Source organism: Podarcis muralis, chromosome 2, assembly GCF_964188315.1.
Source record: "Podarcis muralis chromosome 2, rPodMur119.hap1.1, whole genome shotgun sequence".
Classification (NCBI taxonomy): domain Eukaryota; kingdom Metazoa; phylum Chordata; class Lepidosauria; order Squamata; family Lacertidae; genus Podarcis; species Podarcis muralis.
The window spans coordinates 7855788-7868933 of record NC_135656.1 but is presented as its reverse complement, the minus strand read 5'-3'; the positions used below and the strand labels follow the sequence as shown (position 1 = coordinate 7868933).

At 46.2% G+C, this 13146-nt stretch overlaps 1 protein-coding gene across 3 annotated transcripts in view; it reads right to left on the bottom strand.

The window, feature by feature from the left end:
* Nucleotides 1-13146, bottom strand: part of SLC11A2 (solute carrier family 11 member 2) — a 62734-nt gene that overhangs the window by 44109 nt on the left and 5479 nt on the right. For all 3 annotated transcript variants that reach the window (XM_028721495.2, XM_028721496.2, XM_028721497.2), the window contains one exon: nt 6978-7061. In XM_028721495.2, the coding sequence (XP_028577328.2) occupies nt 6978-7011 (34 nt within the window). In that variant the 5' untranslated portion in view covers nt 7012-7061. The remainder of the gene's footprint in view (nt 1-6977; nt 7062-13146) is intronic.

Here is a 13146-nt window from a genome sequence, read left to right as displayed (position 1 = left end):
CGAACCGCCGACCATGCGATCGGCAAGTCCTAGGCACTGAGGTTTTACCCACAACGCCACCCACGTCCCAGTGTAAGCCCGTAGGCAGGTTTTAATGCTATGTACTGTAAGCATCCTATTCTTTGGCGCGCAAGAAATCCCAGCAAAAGTCTGTTGTTACTGACATGCTTTTTTTTTTTTTTGCTCTAGACATAAAAACATATCCTTCATTTGAAGCCCAAGCTCGTTCTGCTCATTGACTGAAGTGCAGAGGCTCCATTCTGCACATACCAAATTTCTATAAAGTATTCAAGTATTCCTTATCTTGATGGAATGGCTTTTGCCTTGTGAGTTTCCCAAAGGTCACAGAAGGCTAGATTAGACAGACCCTTTGGGTCCAGTCCTGAAGGGCTGAAAATAATGTTCACCCTTTAACACATCTTGCAGCTTTATTCCAGATAAAAATGTGGGTAACACACAGAATTCAGGTGCAAAGCACAACTTCTTTTTTTTCAACCATAGGGAAGTTGTGGATTAAACTGACTCTCCCATCAGCAAACAAGAATTGCATGAAAGAGTGCTACGTAGACACAGATCTACGGAAGGCATCTAACAAGGGTTTTCCCCAAAACAGCCCTCCGCTCTCTGCAAAAGGGAAAAGTTACAAGACACTGGAAAAAGTTTTACACCAAGTCCTGAAATGTTATTCTACCCCCTCCCGCTTGCCCCAACGCTCCGGTTCTACTCACTCTTATACTCCAATTTGTATTCCCCACGTGGCATTTTGCTTCTGCTTCCAGGGACCAAGAAAGCTGAGCTCCACTTACACCAGCCTCCTTGGAAGCGTAGAAGAGACCAATATATAGTCGAGAAAAAGGAGGATGCACATAACACACGGTTTTCTGTTGCAGCTGTGAAGTCAGTTTCTCCTCCTACACCTCTGCCTTCCCCGCCTCCCAAATTAAAGAGGCGATGCCACTCAGCAGATCTGTTGACATGGTGGCTTTAAAGCAACAGTTGTGTAATGAAAACCACCACCGCAGGAAGAATTCCACCCCCAGATGAGCCAAGCTCACCTTGCCTAGCTAGTTAAACAAAGACGAGAAAGTGTAAGGAAGAAGATGTAGCGCATAGATGCAGCCTGTTGTCGACTTCCCTGAAGTTGCGTACTGAAAAACTGGCCACTTGACAAAAAGCGTAAGCTGTCGCAAGGCCTTGGCAGAGAGAAAGAATCTGGAATGTCCTCTTTGAAAAGGTGTGTAAGGCTGCCTGGCAAATATAGGTCAGCAAAAGGAGAGAAGTTCTGTTTTAGGGGCATGCTAAATGATTTCGGTCTTTACAGGGTTGCTTGCTTCAGTATTGCACAGGGCTTTCAAGTCGGAAGGGGAATTTCAACCTGGTGCCTGGGGATTTCACTAGATCAGGGGTCTGCAACCCGCGGCTCCGGAGCCGCATGTGGCTCTTTTACACCTTTGCCGCGGCTCCGGGGCGGATACTAGCGAGGGGAGGAGGCGCATTGTGCACCCCGACACTCCCCACTGTGGCGGGCGCTGTACTGGCTGTGACGTCGCATGGGGGCGGTGCGTGCGTTAGTCATGCACCGTCCCGACGTCACCTTCCCTCCCGCCCGCTACATTGTAAGGGGCATGTATGCTGGTCACTGCCTTGAAAGGGGGCATGTACGCTGGTCACTGTTTTGAAGGGGAGTGAAGAACACACACACAAAGGTAACTTGTTAATTTAACGTTTATTTCTATGAGGAGGAGTAATTCTGAGGGGTCAAACAAATAAATAATTTTTAAAAAGTGACAAAAAAGTTATTTTTATAATGATGAGTTTTGCGGCTCCCAGGTTTTTTTCCTTCGGAAACGGGTCCAAGTGGCTCTTTTTGTCTTAAAGGTTGCAGACCCCTGCACTAGATGATGGTGAATTTTCTGCTTTGTTTTGGTGAGAGCAGAAAGCTGTCATTTAACCCACAGGTTTCACTGTTTATCCAAATATTTGGCCATGACAAAAATGGTGTCAAAACTCCACACTCCTAGAAAATAACACCACCGTCGTGTCAAAATCAGACGCCATCAAAGTGGCATATTATTTTTTTAGTTTCTGATCTGCCCATAGCATCACAAATATGGAAGATAACTGGACAGGCCATCTAGTTCAAACTCTGGCCAATGCAGGAGACTTTGTTGGAGTTGGAGTTGGAGTATGATGCTATCAACAGGTAAGCTACTAGAACTCTTAAGGTAGCCTTTTAGCAACACATGGGGAAGAAGGGAGAGAAGCCTTTAGGGAAATCCACAGTCCCCATGCAGAATTCTCCAGTTTTAGCCAAATCATCCCCACCCAAAGCCTCCTAAAAACAGTTGCCATGATGGTCAACCATGATCAGATTATCCCTCTCTGGTCCTTTGAAATTCAAGCAGTGGAAGAAGATCTGCAGAAGGGACATGGAAAAGACTTAAGAGCCTCGGACATAAGATTACCAGGTTGATGGACTAGATGGAATGGACAGCAAGGACTGACATAACCCGAGACCAGGAAGAAGAGACGTTGGATGAAGATTGGAAGAAAGTTGTTAAAAAAAATTATTTTGGGAATTAGTGTAAAATTAACAAATATCAGGGAAAATGTTGGAATGAAACTATTTGGCTTTAGTAGAAATGATATAAGGAGTTATGTATAAATAAGTATTAAGTTTTAAGCTTTAAGGTATTTTATGGTAAGATAAGGTTAAAATAAATCAAGGCAAATTGAACGACAGAATATAGTGAAAGATGGAAAGGACTTGCTGAGTTAATTAATAGGTTAGACTGTTAAGATAAATTACCCAACAAAAATTGAGAAAGATGGAAAGAATTTGCTGAAACAATTAATTAAACTAGAACACAAAAAGGGAGGTGTGAGGAGGTCGATGAAACAAGCAAATGAAAGATAAAGATATGGAATATTGGGTGTGTGTTTTTTGTTGTATTGTGGTATTGGTTTTTATGTACTTTTTGTCCCCCCCCCTTTTTTTTTAATGTATTGTAATGTATGTTTTGTAAAAAAAAAAAATTGCTGGTTTTTTTCTTTCTTTTTTCTGTTTTCTGTAATCTTTAAACTTTTAATAAATATCATTAAAAAAAAGAAAAGAAATTCAAGCAGTGATTCAGCTGATCTAATCATTACTCAGCTAATGTTCCATTGCTAGTTTGGACATTTTCAAGACTAGGCAGTTTAAAGAGAAGAAAAATTAGACATTACTGCAGGATTTTCAAATACCACACCTAACAAAGAACATGAAAAGCATATAGAGATATTTTCCGTTGGTGGTTTCAGAGAGTTGTGGGCGCACCTTTCCTGTAAAACGGCGAAGACCTGGGGAGATTTGATTTCCTTCTTCAGGTCTGAAAAAGCCTAAAGACTGCGTGCAAAAATCAAGGATTGTTCCTTAGGAGCTGAGTATTTCAAGAGTTCTGAAAAACCACTCCGTGGAGGAAAGTCACCTTGTGTTTTCTTGGCTCTTCTCTCCTGAGGAAATATTATTTAAAAGCCTACTTCCGCAGACTGATAAAACTGCTGACCAAGACACCAATTTGCTATTCAGTAGTGAAGTGCAACTGAATTACACACATTTAAAATATGTTGATTTTTATAGCTGTGACCACATCTAGTAAAATCAACATATTTAACAGCACAAAACCAGCGAGTCATTATTTCAAGAATATTGGCCAAGAATCGTCCTTACCTATGCATACCACTGAGCAACATTTTAACTGGCGCATTCAGAACTGTAACTGGCATTTGGTCATCGTTTATATTATGGTTTTAAGAAGACAGAGAATGAGAGGATTGTTCATGAACTACTCAATTTCCTCTACGTCAGGGAACGGGAACCTGTGTTATGTATAAACAGTTACGTTTCATTCCTTAAATCCCATCAGAAAATCGGCTCTTAGAAAATTCAGTTATCCAGCCAGAGGCTAAAAGTAATGGGTTAACTGAGTCGGTTTCAGCTCAGATGGACACGAGTATTTTCTTTTAGAAAAGCTGCATGCCCAGCCCCAAAAGAAAATAACTCGTGGATAGTTGGTGCAATTCCCCCATTACTGGCAAATTCTACCTTTACAGTAGACTCCTATGCATGGGTGGCGCTGTGGGTTAAACCTCAGAGCCTAGGACTTGCCGATCAGAAGGTCGGCGGTTCGAATCCCTGCCACGGGGTGAGCTCCTGTTGCTCGGTCCCTGCTCCTGCCAACCTAGCAGTTCGAAAGCACGTCAATGTGCAAGTAGATAAATAGGTACTGCTCCATTGGGAAGGTAAACGGCGTTTCTGTGCGCTGCTCTGGTTCGCCAGAAGCGGCTTAGTCATGCTGGCCACGTGACCCGGAAGCTGTACGCCGGCTCCCTCGGCCAATAAAGCGAGATGAGCGCCGCAACCCCAGAGTTGGTCACGACTGGACCTAATGGTCAGGGGTCCCTTTACCCTTTACCATTAAACCGCTTTGAGGTTTTTCTTAAAAATATAAAGCGGTATAGAAATGAAATGAATAAAAAATAATAATATAAGCAGGCTAACAAACACATATGCTTTCAACTTGGCAAATCCACCAAGACTGTTAGAATTAAGAAAAGCAATAAAGGGCAATCTATAAATAACTTCCAAAGAGAAAGGGCCCACGAGTTATAGTACTGCATGAAATTTTCTTGCCCAGAAGGCAGTTGCTGAAAGTATTCATGGAAGAGCCATAGCTCAGAAGTACGATGCTCACTTTGCGTGCCGAATGTCCCAGTTTCAATCCATTCAATCTTCATGCTGATGACACACTTCTTTATCCTGGCTTTTGACACCTGAGATGTGCATTTTTAGGACATCCCACCCCAGGTTTTTGCGACTTCGTGTTGTTTTTAACATTGCATTTTAATTGCTGCAACCTGTCCTGGGACCTTAGGGTGAAGGGAGAGTCATAAATTGGAAATTATTATTAATAATAATAATAATAATATACAGACAATTGGTCTGACTTGGAAAAAGGCAGTGTCTTATGTTCCTATGAAAGTGATGTAGATTTGTGAAAAAGATCTCAATACTGAAGCTACTCTGGAAGTAGGAAAGAGTAAGTACTAAGCTACGTCCTCATCTGGTGAAAGGGGCTCAGTGGAATTATTTCTCTTTCAGAGGGCCTGGAGGCAACAGAGGGTTTTCGAAGGTATTTTTTGGGTTTCATGATCACAGGGAACTGGAGCCCATTAAAGCCAAAGCTGTTGTTAGCTACGTTTACAAAAGATAAAAGTCATCTCAGAGGTCCATCTGGTTTGACCTTCCCCAACACCACTGAAATTCAGACAGAGCCAACCTCTTACAGGGCCTTGAGAACACAGAGCCATATAGCAGCGTTTTCTAGCTGCACAAGCCCATAGGCGTAATTCAAGACAAACTAAAAAGTGTCCATTACAATGGCTGGGAGGTGGTGATAACGTGAATATAGAGCCCGTATAAAATTATCTTGTGCAACACTGCTGGGTGGATTTAACAAGCCAGCAGTTAAAGGATTTCCTAGAATGTATCTCCCAGTTCCACAGAGTTTGCTCACAGTTGACTTGGACAAATGATATGCAGTCGCAGGGGCTTGCTCCCATTTCTTATCCAGTCCTAAAAGCAGGGATGGGGGCAAAGAGAACGGGACCTTCCAGATCAGGGTTGGTTTTCCACTATTGCGTTATGAGGGAAGACTCGGCCCCACACACCGTGCCCCTTTCCAAAACATCTGTTTCTGCATGCGTGGAGTGGAACGTATAAGAGAATGAATATCACCACTGTGATATATTTTTATGATGCATAACAATTTTAATAAAGAAATAAGAGCAAGCTTGCCAAACCAGTTCCTTTGTCTAGCTTTGGATGACTAGTTAAGTACCGTGATTTACAAATCCAAAGAAGTTGCTATAGAAGCAAATACGTGGGCATTTCCCCTCACCACCGCTTGGCTGGTAGGTAGAACAACAAAAGCCAGAGTTGGTGGGTGAGTTGAAAAGCTGGATGCTAGAAGAGGCAAAGACAGAAACCTGTTTGTTCTGTGCTGGAAACCCAATGAAGGAGTAAGATCTGCTGTGAGCCTCTCCATCCTATATGCACAGGTTGTATATATGTGTAAATAAAATAATATACCTTAAAGACATCACAGTCTTCACAGACCTTCATTTCAAGGAAACCATACAAACTGAACCAGACTCTCCAATCATCACCTGAGGCCCTTCTTCATGTGGCTCCTCCACGAGAGGTCCAGAGGGTGGCAACATGAGAACGGGCTTTTTCTGTGGTGGCTCCCCGCTTGTAGGAGGCTCTCCACAGGGAGACTCGCCTGGCCCCTTCATTGCATATCTTTAGTCTCTAGGCAAAAACATTCCTCCTCTCCCAGGCCTTTGGCTAATTTAACAATCAGCCGCCTTTTAAACTGCCGGTGTGTGTGTGTGTGTGTGTGTGTGTGTGTGCACGCGCGCGCGTGTATTTTTATTACTAAGATATGTACCGTATTTTTCGCTCTATAAGATGCACCTAGTTTTTGGAGGAGGAAAACAAGAAAAAAAATATTCTGAATCTCAGAAGCCAGAACAGCAAGAGGGATCGCTGCGCAGTGAAAGCAGCAATCCCTCTTGCTGTTCTGGCTTCTGTGATAGCTGTGCAGCCTGCATTCGCTCCATAAGATGCACACACATTTCCCCTTAGTTTTTAGGAGGGAAAAAGTGAGTCTTATAGAGCAAAAATACGGTTTTTTGTGTTTTTATACTGTAAACTGCCCTGTGATCCTCGGATGAAGGACAGTATAGAAATTTAATAATGATGATTTCTTAAAAACCCAAACACTGTCCTGAATTAACATCTTGCACTGGTACATAAGACAGAGAAAACAGTAGACATTCAATTAAAGACAGGATTTTTAAAAGATTCTGTCTGTTGGGTCTGAAAAGTTTCATCAAGTTCCTTACAACAACAACGAATGAAATAGCGAATTTACCATATAATGCTTCCCGCTCCTTCCCCGGTGTCATGGTGGGAGATTTCTCTGTAGAGCCAGGCTCTTTAGAAGAGGTCACATTCACTAGGAGAGAACACAAAGAAGTAAAAATCATTAGGGCACATGGGGCGCCCGAAGTTTAATGAGACTCTGCAACAGTCCGAGTCTGTTCTTTTCACCTCTTCCAGGGAAGATGGGGCTGGAGATGTAAATGTAACAGAACACATAGATCTGTGGTGATGGAAGGAAAGATGGTGGTGAAGGTGGAGCACACATGGAACCACACAGCCAGAGTGTGGTTCATGTCCTTTTGAGCGCTGCATTTACAGTGGTGGATGTGGGTGCATTGACGAGATGGTCGAGAAGGTCTAAAAAAGACAGTGTTGCTGCATTCAAGATGCATGGACCTTAAACAACTCAGGATCGCAATACTTCAAGGACCACCTCTTTCCATATGAACCTACCCAGACCCTGAGATCATCTTCTGAGGCCTTCCTTCTTGTGTCTCCTCCTCTAGAGGTGAGGAAGGTGGCACCAATAGAACAGGGCCTTCTCTGGAGTGGCTCCCCGTCTGTGGTATGCTCTCCCTAGGGAAGTTCGCCTGGTGCCTTCATTACACACCTTTCGGCACGAGGCAAAAGCGTTCCTCTTTAACCAGGCCTTTGGCTGACCTAATCAATATCCTATACCCTTTTAAAATGGGGCTCTTTTCAGGGGGGAGTGTTATTGGGTTGTTGTTTTCATTCTGATTATATACGTTGTGATCTTTTCTGTGAACTGCCCTGAGACCTCTGGGTATAGGGCACAGGGTATATAAACTCAATAAATAATAGTAATAAAATGCTGCACCCCCAGCGAATCAGCCTGTGGACACGCCAATGCATCATCTAGCTCAGTGTTTCCCAACCTTTTTTGGGCAAAGGCACACTTGTTTGATGAAAAAAATCTCGAGGCACACCACCATTACAGCCCCGTGACATCAGCGCGCAGCGTCACGCCGGGAGGGACGCACGAAAGTGTAACTTTCAATTTTTTTCCCTCCCCCTTGCCGGGGAACCTCCAAGCTTTGGGGGTGGGGGGGGGAGGAGGCAGCAAAGCGAGGGACTGAGGGACCCTAACCCTAACCCTCACCGATCACCCAGGAAAGCATGCGAACGAGGAGCCCCCGTGTCCTGCTCCCGGCAGCGGACGGCACAAAGCGAGGAGGCCTGGACAAGGCAGCACGCTCCCCGCTCTCGCTGCATCGGGGCTTTTCTCCTCCAGGCCGCTTTTGAAGTCCCCTTCTCCGCTCCCAAGAGCCGGAGCCGCTGCTTCCAGGCCCTGTCCGAGCCCCGACTTGTGGCCTCACTTCGAGGAGCGCCTGTTGCTGGGGACGGGGCTGCATCCCCCTCAGCCGCCGCCTCGCTTCCTTCCAGGAGACCCAACGGCTCCCCCTCTCCCGCTCGCCCTCCTGCGCCCGCAGCAGACCGAGACCTCCCCGCCCCCGCCCGGCTCGGCCCTACCTGGGCGCCTCCAAGCCCGGCCGGCTCCGCGTCGCGCTCCACGCCGGGCAGCTGCAGTAGAGGCTGCGCGGGGGCGCACGGCGGCCCGGCTGAGCGCGCCCCGGAGCCGCCGCGCCGTCGCTCGCGAGTCCCTCCGAGAGCCCGCGGGACTGACTCCGGAGTCGCGAGGCGGCGCGTCGCCCAGGGAAGGGGCGGCTTCCCACAAGCACGACGACCGAAAAGAGCCCAGCAGAGCGCGCGCCCCGGAGGACTTGGGGGGGGTCTGTAGGACATCAGTGGCCCCCAGAATTCTGCCCGCCCCTCGCCCCATTTGATCCAGATTTACCCTCTGGGGAGAGCGAGCCCCGGCCCAGCAGGGGGCGCCCTCGCTCCGTCCTCCGGGAAGCAAACGCCCTCGCCCGCCTCCCTCCAGGCAACATCTCGCGGCACACCAGGCAACATCTCGCGGCACACTAGTGTGCCGCGGAACACCGGTTGGGAAACACTGATCTAGCTCAGTAAATTCATGTTGAAGAGACTGTAAAGCAAGGTTTTCTAGACCACCATTGAGCCCAACCCAAATGCCTTGTAAATTTCTATCCCACCCCAGGTACTTTTCAACCTATTCACAGTCCCATCGATCACAGGTGGTCACTACCAACCACTGCTGTAAAGGATGTAAGAGCCCAATTCTGCGTCACGTGGATGGACCCATCATACGACAGACCTCATCCACTCATAACACGATACAACCAGAAGGCAGGTGCGGATATGAAGAGCAGGTAATTCCTCATGCATTTATTTTTCCTCTTGGTTTTAATGTATCTACGGAGGGTTTTCTATCTGTCTGTTTGTTTGGATGTAAGTCGCTTTGGGCTGCCCTGGGCAAGATAAAGCAACTAACAAATTAAACAAACGATCTACCAAGCAACTCCAACCAAAAGGCCAGTGTTGCTGGAATTTACACACAGCACTTTTCAACCTGTGGAGTATTTTTATTTCAATTCTGCATTGAGAACAGAAGTGCCATTTCTTAAACTTGACTGACAGGTGCCCACTGGAAAGAAACACAAAAAAGAGGAGAATAAGGCTGCAAGCAAAGGGTGATTAACATTACAGTGGACTCTCAGGTTACGTACCGCTCTGGATATGTAATCTTCGGGTTGCGAAAGAGGCAAACCCAGAAGCGTATTCTTCTGGGTTTCGCCACTCGCGCATGTGCAGAAGCTCTCTGCACATGTGCACAGAAGCACTCTATTGTGCCACGTGCATGCGCAGAAGTGACACCTCTGGTTATGGATTTTTTGGGGTGAACATGGACCCCTGAAACGAATTAAATTCGTAACCAGAGGGTCCACTGTAATTAGCATTTTCCCTCAGGGTAGGCAAGTTTGGTTCTGCCAAAACTGGCAGAAGAGTGTCTCTTTGCCAGTGTGGTGAAATGGTTAGAGTGTCAGACGAGGACCTGGAAGGCCTGTGTTCGAATCTCCACTTGGCCATGAAGGGCCAGTCACTGCCTTTCAGCCTATCCTACCTCACAGGGTTGTTGTTTGGGATTAAATGAGCAGACGGAGAACCATGTATGTCACCCTAAGCTCCTTGAAGAAAAAGGTGGGATATAAATGCAAGAAAACAAGCCTTAAGTTGAACATACAAAGTTCCTGAGTTTCTGCCTGCAGTTCCACACTCCCCCTTGTTCCCACCTTGCAGGAATAGACAGCTTTCAGTGATACCAAAGTCCAATTGCAGTCCAGTCTATATAGCAGAGACAGCTCTCCCAAGATGTGTCTGAAATAGTTTGTTCTTGTAATCTTTCCCCAGAACAAACAAGCTCTTTCTTTCCTAATAAACACTGAACTCTCTCATGCCTCTTACAAAGGAGGTTGCTTGAGCCAGAACTTTGATACGGCAGTTTACTACTCTCAGTCTAACAAGGGTGCAGGCTTGAGATAAGGAGGGTTTAATGGAGAACCCGGACCATCCCTTTTACATACTAGTTGTCTCCTTCAGGGATTAGGAATCTTTGGCCCTCCAGATGTTGCCAGAATGCATTGCCCAACATCCCTGACTACAGGCTATGCTGGCTGAGGATGACAGGAGTTGGGAGTCCACCAACATCTGGAGGACCACAGGCTCCTCATCCCAGCTTCAGGTCCTATCGGCTGGTCCTATCACTGAGACATTTTTCAAAACTGCTTCTTAACATACAAATATTCCACACCACTTCCCACAACCTTGAAGTTCTGCCCTAGGGAAGCTCAAATCTCAGTGGTCAGACTAAATGCGTAAAGCTTTTAAATACAGCGGTACCTCGGGTTAAGAACTTAATTCGTTCTGGAGGTCTGTTCTTAACCTGAAACTGTTCTTAACCCGAGGTACCACTTTAGCTAATGGGGCCTCCCTCTGCCACTGCGCCGCCGCCGCACGATTTCTGTTCTCATCCTGAATCAAAGTTCTTAACCCGAGGTACTATTTCTGGGTTAGCGGAATCTGTAACCTGAAGTGTCTGTAACCTGAAGCGTCTATAACCCGAGGTACCATTGTATATGTTATGCTCAACAAAGGGAACAAGTAGAGGGAAGAACAAGGAATACAAGAGATAAAAGGCTAGGAAAGGCAGCCATAGAAGAAAGGAATAGAAAGGACTTAATTTGTCAGCCAGTCCTAGGAAGCTCTAAGCAAGTCAAAGGGGAAACTAACCAAAGCAAATACCATTTTGAATACAGTACTTAAATGGCTGCTCATTTTTTAAAAATATGAATCAGGAGCACTAATTGCTAAGAAGCAGATGTGGGTGGCAGGAGTCAGAACTAGGTCTATTTTAACATTGCTTTCACTTCAAGGAAAAATACATGAAAAAACTTGTTATACAGAAATATGGATTAGCAAGCAGCTTGAGAGCAAAAGCAAATAGGATCCTAGTCTGCTTGTGGAGTTTTCCATTACAATTAAAATATTTTACAATCAAGTTCACCTCCACGATACAATACAGATAATATTTGTTTAGCTGAAGCCATTGCACGGATATGCTTCCATCAAAGAGTGTGAGGGAAGCATCCTGCCAAAATTGTCCCATTCTGAATTACACGGGTGGCACTGTGGGTTAAACCACAGAGCCTAGGACTTGCCGATCAGAAGGTCGGCGGTTCGAATCCCCGCAACGGGGTGAGCTCCCGTTGCTCGGTCCCAGCTCCTGCCCACCTAGCAGTTCAAAAGCACAAAGTGCAAGTAGATAAATAGGTACCACTCTGGTGGGAAAGTCAACGGCGTTTCCGTGAGCTGCTCTGGTTCGCCAGAAGCAGCTTCGTCATGCTGGCCACATGACCCGGAAGCTGTACGCCGGCTCCCTCGGCCAATAAAGCGAGATGAGCGCTGCAACCCCAGAGTCGGCCACGACTGGACCTAATGGTCAGGGGTCCCTTTACCTTTAACCTCCTCCAACTGACTGATGCTGGTGGTAACTGAAGTCCAAAGGGCACCAGGTTGGGAAAGACTGGACTTGTGATTCCCACATTTCTTCCAAAGAATCTTCCCAACGGATAATAAGGATGCAAAAGCAGAAGGGCAGATAGACTGAGGAAAGCACTTCCTCTGGAGGCCAGGGCCAGGGCATTCCAACAAGTCAGGAAAGAAATGTGCCCTCATTCAATCAAGGTCTTCGGCTTGATTAAACAGCACGCTCTACTACTTGAAGCATTTCCCCCAGAGGCACAGCTGAAGCTTTCGGCTTGCGGTAAACGGATTCCCCTAGCTATAGGGAACAAGAGATGCCCAGAAATTTCAAATCGCACCTCCATTTCAGAGTGCAGAAGCAACCCTACTGGAACTGGCGCTTCTGTTTTATGGCTAATAATGACCGATGGACTTCTCCTCCATGAATGAGCCAATCCTTCCATTTAAGCCCTGGAAGTCGGAAGACATTTCCACATCTCACGACAGTGAATCCCATAAATTAACTGCATGTTGTGTGTAAGAGGGACTTCCTTTCGCGTGCCCTGAACTTACCGCCAATTAATTCCACTGCACAACCCCAAGTTATAGGATAGAGACATCTCTACCACACCACCCATTTTTCTAAGCTAAAAAGTCCCAAGTTTTGTAACCGTCCCTCATAGAGTCATTGCTCCAGCCCTCTAATAAATTTGGATGTACTTTCCTGCACATTTTTTTAATAGGTGGGACAAGAACTGTACACAATACTCAGTACTGTAGGCTGGTGCCCTAGCAAGGCACGTGCGCAAGCAGTACCCTCTCTGCGACGTGCCATATCACACATTTTCCTGGCACAAGTGCCTCTCTGCTCTTCTATAATCCTCCTATAAATCTGGGTTCAAGTCTAGAAGCGGAAAATTATGGGCAGTAAAGGTGCCTGGAAGTTTACTATCCTTTAAATCTGCTACATCTGACTTTCAGCAGCAAGGTGTGCAAAGGGGCACGTCCGAGAGGTTGCTTTTGCGTGCGTGCAAAGGGTGCGCAGCTGCATGGAGTGTCACCAACTTGGACATGCACACAACACGTGAAGTCACCATAAAGGTAAAGTGGCCCTAACCATTAGGTCCAGTCATGACCGACTCTGGGGTTGCAGCGCTCATCTCGCTTTATTGGCCAAGGGAGCAGGCGTTTGTCCGCAGACAGCTTCCGGGTCATGTGGCCAGCATGACTAAGCCGCTTCTGGCGAACCAGAGCAG